General features: G+C 42.3%; 1 protein-coding gene across 1 annotated transcript; it reads left to right on the top strand.

The window, feature by feature from the left end:
* Positions 1-3461: 3461 nt before the first annotated feature.
* On the top strand, positions 3462-13453 carry ftsj3 (FtsJ RNA 2'-O-methyltransferase 3). The gene is made up of 21 exons (XM_014149783.3): positions 3462-3674; positions 4034-4139; positions 4337-4383; positions 4527-4606; positions 4841-4940; positions 5166-5360; positions 5597-5712; positions 5813-5917; positions 6063-6163; positions 6332-6418; positions 7595-7774; positions 9759-9894; positions 10062-10252; positions 10440-10560; positions 10835-10919; positions 11128-11275; positions 11560-11654; positions 11761-11863; positions 11961-12144; positions 12348-12442; positions 12663-13453. The coding sequence occupies exons 1-21, from the start codon at positions 3608-3610 to the stop codon at positions 12973-12975; spliced, it is 2655 nt and encodes an 884-aa protein (XP_014005258.1). The 5' UTR covers positions 3462-3607; the 3' UTR covers positions 12976-13453.
* The last annotated feature ends 198 nt before the right edge of the window (positions 13454-13651 follow it).

Here is a 13651-nt window from a genome sequence, read left to right as displayed (position 1 = left end):
TTGGAGTCTTTAGTCTTTATTATTACAATAATAACCTGTTCTTTTATTTTTGTTATATAATTCAATTTTGTCAAGCACATACATAGTTCTGAATAGCATCTACAATTCTAACACAAAAAGAAAACTGACAGAACTAACTGAATCACAATTAAAAATAATGAACTGTGAATTGTTTTATCAACTGTTAAGTATGTTGACACACTTTACATAAGAGAGGTACAGTATGAAGATAGGCTAAAACTGCTTCTCCAATAGAAATCCCTGATCACACTTGTAGGCGATGTTGGGTGGCTAAACTCATGCATAAAAATCAATGAGGTACTTACTGTATATAAACCCTGGATTGCTGCAATGTATTGGCCAATGAGAGTTTGAAACCACCGGTTGGCGTTATTAGCACTTCTCAGTAGGAGCAGTTCTGCATTGGAATGAAAGGAATTCTACAGTATTTCAATGAAGTATTTCAAGGACAAAATCACATGTATTTAAGTATTTGTTTGTTGTAGTGGGGACAGTAACATTAGTCATTTAAAAAAATGATACCTTAAGGAAAATGTTTAAATATAGTTATATATTTATATTTGTACTCTTAGCTCACATAATATCATTTTAGAGTATACATTAAGATATCTGGTAATAGAATACATGTGTCAAAACAAATGTAGACATTAATAAATGCATTCTATAGCTTCCAAAATATTTTACATCGGTGAGGGAGTTCCAAAATGGAGGCACGGAGACTAAAAAACCGCTCTCATAAAACGTTTCTAGTGTGTATATAAATCATTGGTACACGTCGTCGGGTCACGGTAGTCTCGCGCCGAATTGCGCATGTGCTGACGGTCAACTCAAAGGTACTCACTCCTTCGCTATAAAGTTGTTTTTGACGAAAATGAAATCCTGTCAGTTTGTCACTTTCACAAGGTTGGAGTAATAACATGTTCAACTACTTAAGACATTGGCTCGAATCTAGGTTATGCCCAGTGGTGGAAAATGCACCCAATTGTCATACTTGAGTAAAAGTAAAGATTCCTTAATAGAAAATGACTCAAGTAAAAGTGAAAGTCACGCAGTAAAATACTACTTGAGTAAAAGTCTAAAACTATTTGGTTTTAAATATACTTAAGTATCAAAAGTAAATGTAATTGCTAAAATATACTTAAGTATCAAAAGTTAAAGTATGAATCTTTTCAAATTCATTATATAAAGCAAATCAGATGGCACCATTTTCTTGTTTTCTTTCATTTACAGATAGCCAGGGGCACACTCCAACACAGACATTAATTATAAACAAAGCATGTGTTAATAAGTGAGTCCACAGATCAGAGGCAGTAAGGATGACCAGGGATGTTAAGTGTGTGAATAAGAAAAAATGTCTATCCTGCTAAACATTCAAAATGTAATGAGTACTTTGGCAGTCAGGGAAAATGTATGGAGTAAAAAGTACCTAATTTTATTTTGGAATGTAGTGAAGTAAAAGTAAAAGTTGTCAAAAATGTAAATAGTAAATTAAAGCACTTAAGTAGTACTTTCATGTATTTTTACTTAAGTGCTTTACACAACTGGTTATGCCTTTAGATTTAAAGAAAATTAACAAATAAGGAATCATTTTTTATTCTCAAACCCTAAACCCAGGCCTGGTCTGTCTGATGTTTGCAAGCGTTCCCGGAAGTCCCGCAATGTTGAGGCGTTGGGTTTAGAAACCGTGCCTACATTATTTTATATATATATATTAGTACCAGTCAAAAGTTTGGACACAACTACTCATTCAAGGGGTTTTATTTATTTGTACTATTTTCTACATTGTAGAATAATTGTGAAGACATCAAAACTGTGGAATAACACATATGGAATCATGTAGTAACCAAAAAAGTGTTAAACAAATCAAAATATATTTTATATTTGAGATTCTTCTAAGTAGCCACCCTTTGCTTTGATGACAGCTTTGCACACTCTTGGCATTTTCTCACCCAGTTTCATCTGGAATGCTTTTCCAACAGTCTTGAAGGAGTTCCCAGATATGCTGAGCACTTGTTGACTGTTTTTCTTCACTCTGCGGTCCAACTCATCCAAAACCATCTCAATTGGGTTGAGGTCGGGTGATTGTGAAGGCCAGGTCATCTGATGCAGCACTCCATCACTCTCCTTCTTGGTCAAATAGCGCTTACACAACCTGGAGGTGTGCTGGGTCATTGTCCTGTTGAAAAATAAATGATAGTTCCACTAAGAGCAAACTAGATGGGCTGGCGTATCGCTGCAAAATGCTGTGGTTGCCATGCTGGTTAAATGTGCCTTTAATTCTAAATATATCATAGACAGTGTCACCAGCAAAGCACCCCCACACCATCACACCTTCTCCATGCTTCACGGTGGGAACCACACATGCAGAGATCATCTGTTCACCTACTCTGCATCTCACAAAGACACAGCAGTTGGAACCAAAAATCTCAAATTTTGACTCCTCAGACCAAAGAACAGATTTCCACCAGTCTAATGTCCATTGCTTGTGTTTTTTGGCCCAAGCAAGCCTCTTTTTCCTGTTGGTGTCCTTTAGTAGTGGTTTCTTTGCAGCAATTCGACCATGAAGGCCTGATTCACACAGTCTCCTCCTCTGGTATACCACCCCTACTTTGTCACAACCTAACTGATTGGCTCAAACACATTAAGAAGGAAAGAAATTCCACAAATTAACTTTTAACAAGGCACATCTGTTAATTGAAATGCATTCCAGGTGACTACCTCATGAATCTGGTTGAGAGAATGCCAAGAGTGTGCAAAGCTGTCATCAATGCAAAGGGTGGCTACGTTGAAGAATCTCAAATCAAAAATATATTTTGATTTGTTTAACACTTTTTTGGTTACTATATGATTCCATAAGTGTTATTTCATAGTTTTCATGTCTTCACTATTATTCTACAATGAAGAAAATGGTAAAAATAAAGAAAAACCTTTGAATGAGGAGGTGTGTCCAAACTTTTGACTGGTAATGTATATATATATATATATATATATATATATACATTTTTTTTTTTAGTTTTTTTTTTATTAACAACAAATCAATACAAAAAGTACATGGGGGAACACAAGTATATATGAAGAATATACAAAGGACATTTGGCCTAGGGGGTACAATATCAAATTACACCTAAAGGGGCATACACACACTCATAATTCGAACAGCTTTTTTGTTGGTAGAATTTTTAGTTGTCTTAAAATATAATTATTTTTGTAAGGTAAGAAAATGTGGTGTTTTTTTGTAAATTTACATTTGTGAATATGAAATTTGGCCAAAAGAATAATGAAATGAATTACATCAAATTGTTTCAACCTATTTCTATCGTAGGTAAAGAATCCAAGCAGTATATCTCTCACATTATTTTATAGTTGGCAATGAATGTATCTGTCTGTTTCACTGTCTGTTGTGGTCCTTGGTTCAATAAAGTTTCCAGGCTTCAAACGTATATGTGACGTAGATATCATGCGCAGAGAAGCCACACGTGTTATGTTTTCATGGAGGTGGTTGGTAATCTACTTCGGTAATTTGTAAATCGTAATATTCCAAAGGAAACGCAATTTAAATAATAAGTGATCAACAACAGCAGCAAACATGGGGAAGAAACTCAAAGTTGGAAAGACCAGAAAAGATAAATTCTACCACTTAGCAAAGGAAACGGGTAAGATCTGTAAACACAGAGAACTCATCGTGCTATTAGCCTCATTTAAATGGGCTAGCTAAATCAAGTCCAAGTTAATTAATACAGTAGCTAAACAGTAAGCTAGTTGTACTGTGTGCTTTTGAGTTTAAACAGATACTGTATATGTAACGTTAGCTACCTAGCTATTGTTTCCCGTCAGGGATTGGGTATCCTTGATCATATAGCCATCAATATTCAAGAACATAGCTATCTAGAGAGATACTGTAGCTAACTGGCTTCTCAGCAGGATCGTGTAGCATTAAAACAGCTGGCTAGCAATGTAGAAATGACATTGTCTGGTTATACATGTGTAATACACTCGCTCTCCTCTCCCTCAGGGTATCGTTCACGTTCTTCCTTCAAGCTTATTCAGCTGAACCGAAAATTCCAGTTCTTACAGAAAGCCAGGGCTCTGGTGGACTTGTGCGCTGCTCCGGGTGGTTGGTGGGTACAGTAGCTATCTGCATCGCGTGTCACATGATCTCAATATACTCTCATACGCTACTGACTGTCAAGTCTTACTTTAGCTAGCTATTTGATATGTTCAACATCAACTTGTCCTGTAGTTGGAATATTAAATATGGTCGTATCTTGTTTTATATATTTTTTTGTCAACATTCTTTCTCTCTGTCATACCATAGGTTACAGGTGGCGTCCAAGTTTATGCCCATCTCCAGTCTTGTTATTGGTGAGTCAAACCACGTCTCAGACACCTCTAACATATACCAACTACTGTGGTACGTAATACTTAGCCGACATCTTTAAAAAAAAATCCCTGTTGCAGTGCTGTTATAGTTATTTGATGATGTCATTGCGTTCCTATCGCCAAAGGTGTCGACTTGGTCCCAATCAAATCTATCCCCAACGTGGTCACCCTGACAGAGGACATCACCACAGAGAAATGCCGGCAGGTAGGTACAAACGCTAAGGTCAGAGGTCAAATTAGTGAGTCTGTTATTTAACCATAACAGGATGGTGTTTTAATGTAGTACAGTACAGTGTTGACATAACTCCTATTAAATGTTCTAGGACAGTATTCTCTGATACACTGTTATATGTGTTGGTAACTTCATCATACATCACCAAATTGTGACAACTTTAGTCCTACAGAGGACAGTGTTTGATGTAACTGTTGTTTTGGCCAGGCTCTGAGGAAGGAGCTCCAGACATGGAAGGTGGACGTGGTCCTAAATGACGGAGCTCCAAATGTTGGAGCCAACTGGGTGCATGATGCCTTCTCTCAGGGTAAGTAACGCACTGATAACACCTTTATATGCAAACTGAGAGGAAATAAGCTTAACACCACGTTTGTCCGTCCATCAGCTATATGGCATGTTCACACTCATAACATATGTACAGTAGAAATGCGTATTAAATTAACAGTAAATGAATGACATTCGAAGGTAATAAATCAGTCTCGAGGAGCAGAACACAATCTTTGTATTACTTGAACCCTCCTCTACCTACCAGCTCATCTGACCCTGATGGCTCTGAAGCTGGCGTGTGACTTCCTGGCCAAAGGGGGCACGTTTGTCACCAAGGTGTTCCGCTCCAAAGACTACCAGCCACTGCTGTGGATCTTCCAGCAGTTCTTCAAGAAGGTGCAGGCTACCAAGCCCCAGGCCTCCAGAAACGAGTCGGCTGAGATCTTCGTCATCTGCCAAGGTGAGTTGGTTCACCCCGACTCTCTATAGCAGACTTGAAAGAGTGAGAAGTGCCATTGATTTTCATTGAGGATTTTTCCATTCTGATTGGAATTCCTATTCACTTCCTGAATTGACTCCAACCCTGCTCTTTAGCACCAGGTATCTAGAGTAAATTGAGAAATATATACTTAGCGTTTATTGTGGTAAATGTTGGTCTTGTTGAGTAACTGAGGATGGGACTTCATTCCATTTCAGGCTACCTGGCCCCAGACAAAATTGACAACAAGTTCTTCGACCCCAAACATGCTTTCAAAGAGGTGGAGATCCAAGCCAAGGCTATCAAAGACCTGGTCCCTCTGAAGAAACCAAAGGTGTGTGTGTGTGCACCTGTGTCTAAGTCTTCACAGTGAAGTCTTCTGAATGAACAGACTGTATATTTGAGTGGCTTCATTCACTCATGCTGTGTTTCAGGCGGAGGGATACACAGATGGTGATCTGACCCTGTATCACACCTTCTCAGCGACCGCCTTCCTCAAGGCTGACAACCCTGTGGACTTCCTGAGCAAAGCCAACGAGGTGAGACGCATCATACAGAACTTTACAATGGCAGTCAGCATTGATGGCAAGTTAACTTGCTGGCTAGCTAAACCACATTTAGCTACAATAGAATTTCTGTCTCTGAGCAGATTTTAATATTGTTTTTATTGGGGTGTCCCTCCAGATCAATTTTGACAACCCTGAGTTGGAGTCTCACGAGGCCACATCTGACGAGGTCATAGAGTGTTGCCGTGACATCAAGGTTCTGGGCCGCAAGGAGCTCCGGTAAGCCAATGAGATTGTTGTACTGTAATGATAACAATACACTGAGTTCATAAAGTGTTTTTTATAGACCCAAATACGTACTGCAACTCAAGTCTCATCGCCGGCCCTCCTATAGCGCTCTCCAAGGACCTTTTCCCTCTGACCCTGTGTATGTGTGTGTGTCCTTAGTCTGCTGCTGAACTGGAGGTCCAAGCTGAGGAGATACCTGGCTAAGAAGCTAAAGGATGAGGCCAAACAGCTGGATGAGGACATCAAGTAAGAATCCTTTTAAACATTCCTTAATCTTCATATCTACAGCAAGTTCTATTGAGAGAGACTCCCAGTCCAGATTTAACTCCCAGTCCAGATTGAACCCCTAGACTCCCAGTCCAGATTGAACCCCTAGACTCCCAGTCCAGATTGAACCCCTAGACTCCCAGTCCAGATTGAACCCCTGGACTCCCAGTCCAGATTGAACCCCTGGACTCCCAGTCCAGATTGAACCCCTGGACTCCCAGTCCAGATTGAACCCCTGGACTCCCAGTCCAGATTGAACCCCTAGACTCCCAGTCCAGATTGAACCCCTAGACTCCCAGTCCAGATTGAACCCCTGGACTCCCAGTCCAGATTGAACCCCTGGACTCCCAGTCCAGATTGAACCCCTAGACTCCCAGTCCAGATTGAACCCCTGGACTCCCAGTCCAGATTGAACCCCTAGACTCCCAGTCCAGATTGAACCCCTAGACTCCCAGTCCAGATTGAACCCCTAGACTCCCAGTCCAGATTGAACCCCTAGACTCCCAGTCCAGATTGAACCCCTAGACTCCCAGTCCAGATTGAACCCCTGGACTCCCAGTCCAGATTGAACCCCTGGACTCCCAGTCCAGATTGAACCCCTGGACTCCCAGTCCAGATTGAACCCCTGGACTCCCTAAGGCCCCTGGTAGAACAGATCCAGGTAGGTACTGACTCCACCTGGTCTTCCGTTTGTTCCCTCCATATTGTTTTATACCCATCCAGTCTGAACACATGAGAGTATCATGAGTTGCCTATCTAGGGATTGGGCCTGATTTTGGTAACAAGATAATCTCTTTTACACAGGTATGAGGTATGTCAGTGTAACAGTGTAGGTTCCGTCCCTCTCTTCGCCTCAACCTGGGCTCGAACCAGGGACCCTTGCACACATCAACAACTGACACCCCACGAAGCATCGTTACCCATCGCGCCACAAAAGCCGCGGCCCTTGCAACGCAAGGGGAAACCCTACTTCAAGTCTCAGAGCGAGTGACGTCACTGATCGAAACGCTATTAGCGCGCACCACCGCTAACTAACTAGCCATTTCACATCGGTTACATCAGGTTCTAAATTAATATTATTTGAAGTTGCACATCCCATTATACAGAGCAGTAGGCATCAATAACATTGGCCTTTATTGTTGTGCTTGTGTGCAGACTGAGTTCAGGTGAGGAGGCGAGCGATGCAGAGGAGAAGAAAGAAGAGAAGAAAGAGGAGAAGGAGAAAAAGAAAATGACGGTGGCTGAAAAGAAGGAAGAAGAGGCTGAGTTGGAGGAGGAAGAGATGGAGCAGAAACTGGCTGAGCTGAAAGCCGAGGAGGTGGCAGAGCTGAGACGGTAAGTCTATACTGAGGAGATGGCAGAGCTGAGATGGTAAGTATTTTATACTGAGGAGGTGGCAGAGCTGAGACGGTAAGTCTTTTATACTGAGGAGGTGGCAGAGCTGAGACGGTAAGTCTATACTGAGGAGGTGGCAGAGCTGAGACTAAGTCTAAACTCACTGCTCACCTATCTGCTCTCTAATGCATATACCAACAATGGGATTTGATGGATCAATATAGAATAACTTCACTATTCACACAGTACAGATACAATACACAAGTACCAAGAATCAATGTTCATTAACTTCTATGGGCTAGGTGGGACGGTAGCGTCCCACCTGCGGGACACAGCCAGTGAAATATCAGGGCGGCAAATTGAAAAACAACAAAATGTCATAATTCAACTTTCTCAGACATACGACTATTTTACACCATTTTAAAGATACACTTCTCCTTGATGTAACCACATTGTCCGATTTCAAAAAGGCTTTACAGCGAAAGCAAAACATTAGATTATGTTAGGAGAGTACATAGACAAAAATAATTACACAGCCATTTTCCAAGCAAGGACATGTGTCAATAAAACCCAAAACACAGCTAAATGAAGCACTAACCTTTGACGATCGTCATCAGATGACACTCCTAGGACATTGTTACACAATACATGTATGTTTTGTTCGATAAAGTTGATATTTATATCCAAAAACAGCATTTTACATTGGCGCGTGACGTTCAGAAAATATTTTGCCTCCAATACTGCCAGTGAATCAGCACAACAATTTACAAAAATACTCATCGTAAACGTTGATAAAATATTAAACTGTTATTCAAAGAATTATAGATGAACATCTCCTTTATGCAACCGCTGTGACAGATTTCAAAAAAGATTCACGGGGAAAGCACACTTTGCAATAATCTGAGTACTTTTTCTCAGAAAAATACACCAGGCAATACAGATACCCGCCATTTTGGAGTCATCTAAAATCATAAATAGCATTAGAAATATTCACTTACCTTTGATGATCTTCATCAGAAGGCACTTCCAGGAATCCCAGGTCCACAATAAATGTTGTTTTGTTCGATAAAGTTCATCATTTATGTCCAAATAACTCCTTAGTTGTTTGTGTGTTCAGTAAGCTACTCCAAATGTAAGAAGTGCGCCGAAAATGTCACGACAAAAAGTTATTTACGTTCGTTGAAACATGTCAAACGTTGTAAAACATCAATCTTTAGGGCCTTTTTAACTTAGAACTTCAATAATATTCCAACCGGACGATTCCAGTGTCTTGAAGAAAAAAAAAACGTTTTGGAACACAGCTACCTCGTCACGTGAATGCGCGTAATTGTGGCCTGTCATTCTCGCGGTCGTCAGACTCCAGGAGGTCTTGTTCGCTCTCTGTTGACTGCAGAAGCCTGAAACACGTTCTAAAGACTGTTGACATCTAGTGGAAGCCTTAGGAAGTGCAAATTGAACCCTAAGTCACTGTATACTGAATAGGCCCAGTCTTGAAAAACTACAATCCACATCCTGGTTGGATTTTTTTCTCAGGTTTTTGCCTGCCATATGAGTTCTGTTATACTCACAGACACCATTCAAACAGTTTTAGAAACTTCAGAGTGTTTTCTATCCAAATCTACTAATAATATGCATATTCTAGTTTCTGAGACAGAGTAGTAACCTGTTTAAATTGGGTACGTTTTTCATCCGGCCGTGAAAATACTGCCCCCTAGCCCAGACAGGTTAAAAAGCCTTACTGATGCTGGAACAAAACTGGTGTCTTGGTCTTGAGAGGTAGAGACCTGAGTCTGCGGCCTGATGGCAACTGCTTCCTGATTTCATTTATTTTTTAAGGGGGGGGGAGTTATGATATGACAGATGTGCTATATTTCCTGTTTGTAAGGCATGTTGCCATGTTTGCTGGTGTATTCTGTGACCAGTGCTGTATTGTCCAATGTGAGGTGTTGTGCTGACGTGCGTGCTGGTGTGTTGTGCCAACCAGGAAGAAGAAGAAGCTTCTGAAGGAAAGGAGGAAGCAGAGGGAGAGGGTGGCACTGAAGATGGACCTGCCGGGAGTCTCCATCGCAGATGGCAACGACTCCTCCATGTTCTCCCTCGCAACCATTAACAAGGCCACGGTAACACAGAGACTGATATGCATGCACATACACACACCAATTGACCATGGACATGGTTTTGAATAGATTTTTAGAAGGTCGTTTTTGTTTTTGACTCATAAAATGGTGATGTATTTCTCCTGATTGTGAAAAGCTTAATCTTTCCCCTCATTCCGTCCCTCTCCTAGGTTCTGGGTGAGCTCACCAAGGGGGACATGAAGTTAGCTGATGCCATGGTGGAAGGGGAGGAGGACCTGTACTTCTCTGACGAAGGTGACAGTGACGAGGTCTCCCTGGTCTCTGACCTGGACGATGACGACTTGGATGAGATCATAGAGAAACAGAAGGAGATGGCCAAGGACAAGGCCACCAAGAAAAAGTATGTCTTTCACTCAGTTTCTCTCTGTCTCTTTCTCTGCATCTGTCTGTATCGCTGCTTTTGACACTCAGGGCAGTCACTTTAACTTCGTACATTAAGTTACTTCTACTCAATCCACTTTTGGTTCATAACTTCATAAATGTTACTGTTTTATTTTTTTTTAATGCTTGGTGTGTGTGTGTTGTAGAGTGTCCTTCAGTGTGGAGAAGGAGGAGGAGGAGGAGGAGGAGGAAGGGAGTGGACTGATAGTGGAGCTGGAGGGAAAGGAGGAGAAGAGGGACCGTGAGACCAGCATGTGGTTCAGCAAGGTCTGTAGTACACACAGTCACCCACCCACACACACTGACACGTAAACCCACACACACAGTCACACACACACAACAACACGCTGTACCCACCCACACACAAACCCACACACACACACTCACTGACCCACCCACACATACGTGCTCACCGACACGCTGTACGCGCCCACCCACTAACACAGACTTCCTCATGCACATGGAGTACTTTTATAGTACCCTTGGTTCTCTCATCTCTGTGACCTCTGACCTTATGATGTGACTTTCTGACCCCCGACAGGACATCTTCTCTGAACTGGATCTGGACGGAGATGCAGCGAGCGAGCTGCGACAGACACAGATGCTACAGAAAAAGGACCCTACAGGTACAGGACGAGTACAGCAGGACTGTGTCGCAATAAAGTGTCTTTCTTCATTCCTGTTTGATAGGTGGAAATTCCCAGTAGGTGTCCACCATATTGCTTTCAGCCCAGTGTAGGTAAAAGGGAAGAGTCCACTTTAGACTGAGATTCGTCCGTAGTGAGAGAAGAGTGTTGGATGAACTTTTTGTAACACCATTTGTTGTGTCTCCAGCCAAGGGGAAGAAGAGGAAAACCCAAGAGGAGCCTGATACGGCCCAGCCCCAGGGGGAAGAGGCAGGGCCTTCGCAGGAAGCTGGGGCAGAGGGGGATAGCGACAGCTACTCTGATGATGACAACAGCAGTGACGAGGATGATGAGAGGTCAGGGTCACATGACTTATTAAAGAATAGACTAGAACTTTTGTCCCATTTTGTCATATTGTTAACAAAATACCTTTTCAATAATTTTGCAGGATTCTGATAGCGAACAGATTGAAAAATGATTGGAGGAATTCTTTGATTTGAGATTAATATTAGATTGCACAGTCTTCTATTTGACAGATTCCAACAGGGGTAATGCTGGTAGACATTATGACTTGGCTTATGACCAAAACAAGCACTTTCCCTGGTCATCTAAAAGTGTAAACATCATGTGTGGTCTACAGGAGCATCGCTCAGATGAAGAAGGCTAAAGGGTCCGGCAGTATCCAAGGAGACGCCGACGGCGACGACTTCCAGGTGGTGCCAGTGGAGAGCACCAGTGAGTAAAGAGAACATGTCCTGGGTGCGGGCCTTAGAGTGACTGTTTAGACCAATGGCAAGATTTTAAGCGGTCCTGAAGCTTTAACTGGTGTGTGTTGCCCCAGGCAAGCGTGCTCGCATCATGAATGCGGAGGGTTTGGCCCTGGGCTGTCAGATCGCCACCTCCAAGAAGAGATCAAGGGACCTAGTTGACGGCTCCTTCCACAGGCAAGATTAGCTGAATACTCTCTGTGTGTGTTCACTAATGATACCACTTATTTAGCCATGCCATGTATTATTTCTGTGTGACGATGTATGTGTTCAGGTTTGCTAGCTCGGAGGACCAGTGCGAGGTGCCCGAGTGGTTCGTGGATGACGAGAAGAAACACAGGAATAAGCCTATCCCCGTCACCAAGGAGATGGTGGAGGAGTACAAGGCAAAATGGAAGGAGATCAATGCCAGGCCCATTAAACGAGTGGCTGAGGCCAAGGCCAGGAAGAAGAGGAGGGTAAGAGAGAGAGAGATGGTGGAACGAGAGGGTAGAAGTAGAGGGGGAAAGATAATATTATGAAGGGAAATGGAAGGGAGACGGGGGAATGAGGGTAGAGGAGGATGTTGGGTAAAAAGGTAGGTGACAGATGGAGAAAGGGTGTTAAGATGGAGGATGCAGCATACAGTATGTGACCTTTGTTTATCTGTGCGGTGTGACAGATGCTGAAGAAGATGGAGTCAGCCAAGAAGAAGGCGGAGACCGTGGTCAACACAGTGGACATTGGTGAAAGGGAGAAGATGGCCCAGCTAAAGAGGTACAAATGCCATTTTACACCATCAAAACCTCTGCGACTACATGTACCACAACCATTTACACTGCTAAATCTCTGGCAGTGACATGTACCATTACAGTAGGACTTTACTACACCTGTGGCTAGCTATATAACTACCACTTTACTCTACCTCTAGCAGTGACATGTACCACTAATATTTTACTTTACTTACTGAAGTCCCTTCTCTCTCTCTGTTTTTTAGTATCTATAAGAAGGCGGGTCTTGGTAAGGAGAAGAGGGAGATCACGTACGTCGTGGCCAAGAAGGGCTCTGGTACCAAGAGGGTTCGTCGTCCGGGCGGTGTCAAGGGCCAGTTCAAAGTGGTGGACGGCCGCATGAAGAAGGACATGAGAGGCATGCAGAGGAAAGAGCAGCGCGAGAGAGGGGGCAAGAAAGGAGGGAAGGGGAAAGGAGGGGGCAAAGGAAAAGGCAGAGGTGGTGGTGGTGGTGGAGGAGGATTTAAGGGTGGAAGAGGAGGGATGAAGGGTGGAAAAGGACGTCCTGGCAGGAAATGAGTAAAAGAACGCCGCTCTGTCCCCTCCTTTTGTTTTCGGAGGTTAAATTAACTTTCCCCTCCATTTTGTATCTGAGAGTTGTCATATAGGCAAGCTAAGATGGCTGCCACACTGCTGGTTCTGCTACAGTGGAATTGTGGGTAACAAAACTTCCCTGGTGTACTTTGAGACCCTCTACCGAAACAGTGACCGCCGTACTGAAAAGCATGATAAAACAATACAGGTATCCTCCAATCTTTTGGGTAAATAAAATGAGTGCTGTGTGTACATCTTTCTATGAGAGGATGACATACTTGCCTTACATCCAGTGTTGACTGAAGCTGTTTCAGTGCACACCCTGAACCACTCTGTAATAAATGGTTTCGATCAAGATTTCACATGAATAGTAATGTGTATTAAAATACATGTGCTTTCAACAGATGTTCTTTTAAATCTTGTAAATACTGATGATTTCACAATAAATTTCTTGATGAAACAAGTTAATTGATTATCTGTACCTCCCTGATTCTCTTTAACTAAAGTTTCTTCATCCAATGGTCACCCCTACAAAGATTTGAAAATCAATATTTTTACTCATGTTAATCTGATGGACTGTCAGCCCTTCTCTCTTAAACTATGTTCCCAGCATCATTCGCTCATGATTGGTGAACGCCTTGGTCAACGTCACCATCCTCGG

Source organism: Salmo salar, chromosome 16 (assembly GCF_965601325.2).
Source record: "Salmo salar chromosome 16, fSalSal1, whole genome shotgun sequence".
Classification (NCBI taxonomy): domain Eukaryota; kingdom Metazoa; phylum Chordata; class Actinopteri; order Salmoniformes; family Salmonidae; genus Salmo; species Salmo salar.
This window is presented reverse-complemented; position numbering and strand designations above follow the sequence as displayed.

What these genes read in the sequence shown, in the direction of transcription:
- ftsj3 (XM_014149783.3), top strand. Translation starts at nt 3,608, where the DNA reads ATGGGGAAGAAACTCAAAGTTGGAAAGACCAGAAAAGATAAATTCTAC. An exon ending in CTGGGCCGCAAGGAGCTCCG is followed by an intron (nt 6,164 to 6,331) that starts GTAAGCCAATGA and finishes GTGTGTCCTTAG; the next exon opens with TCTGCTGCTGAACTGGAGGT. An exon ending in AGGCCAGGAAGAAGAGGAGG is followed by an intron (nt 12,145 to 12,347) that starts GTAAGAGAGAGA and finishes GCGGTGTGACAG; the next exon opens with ATGCTGAAGAAGATGGAGTC.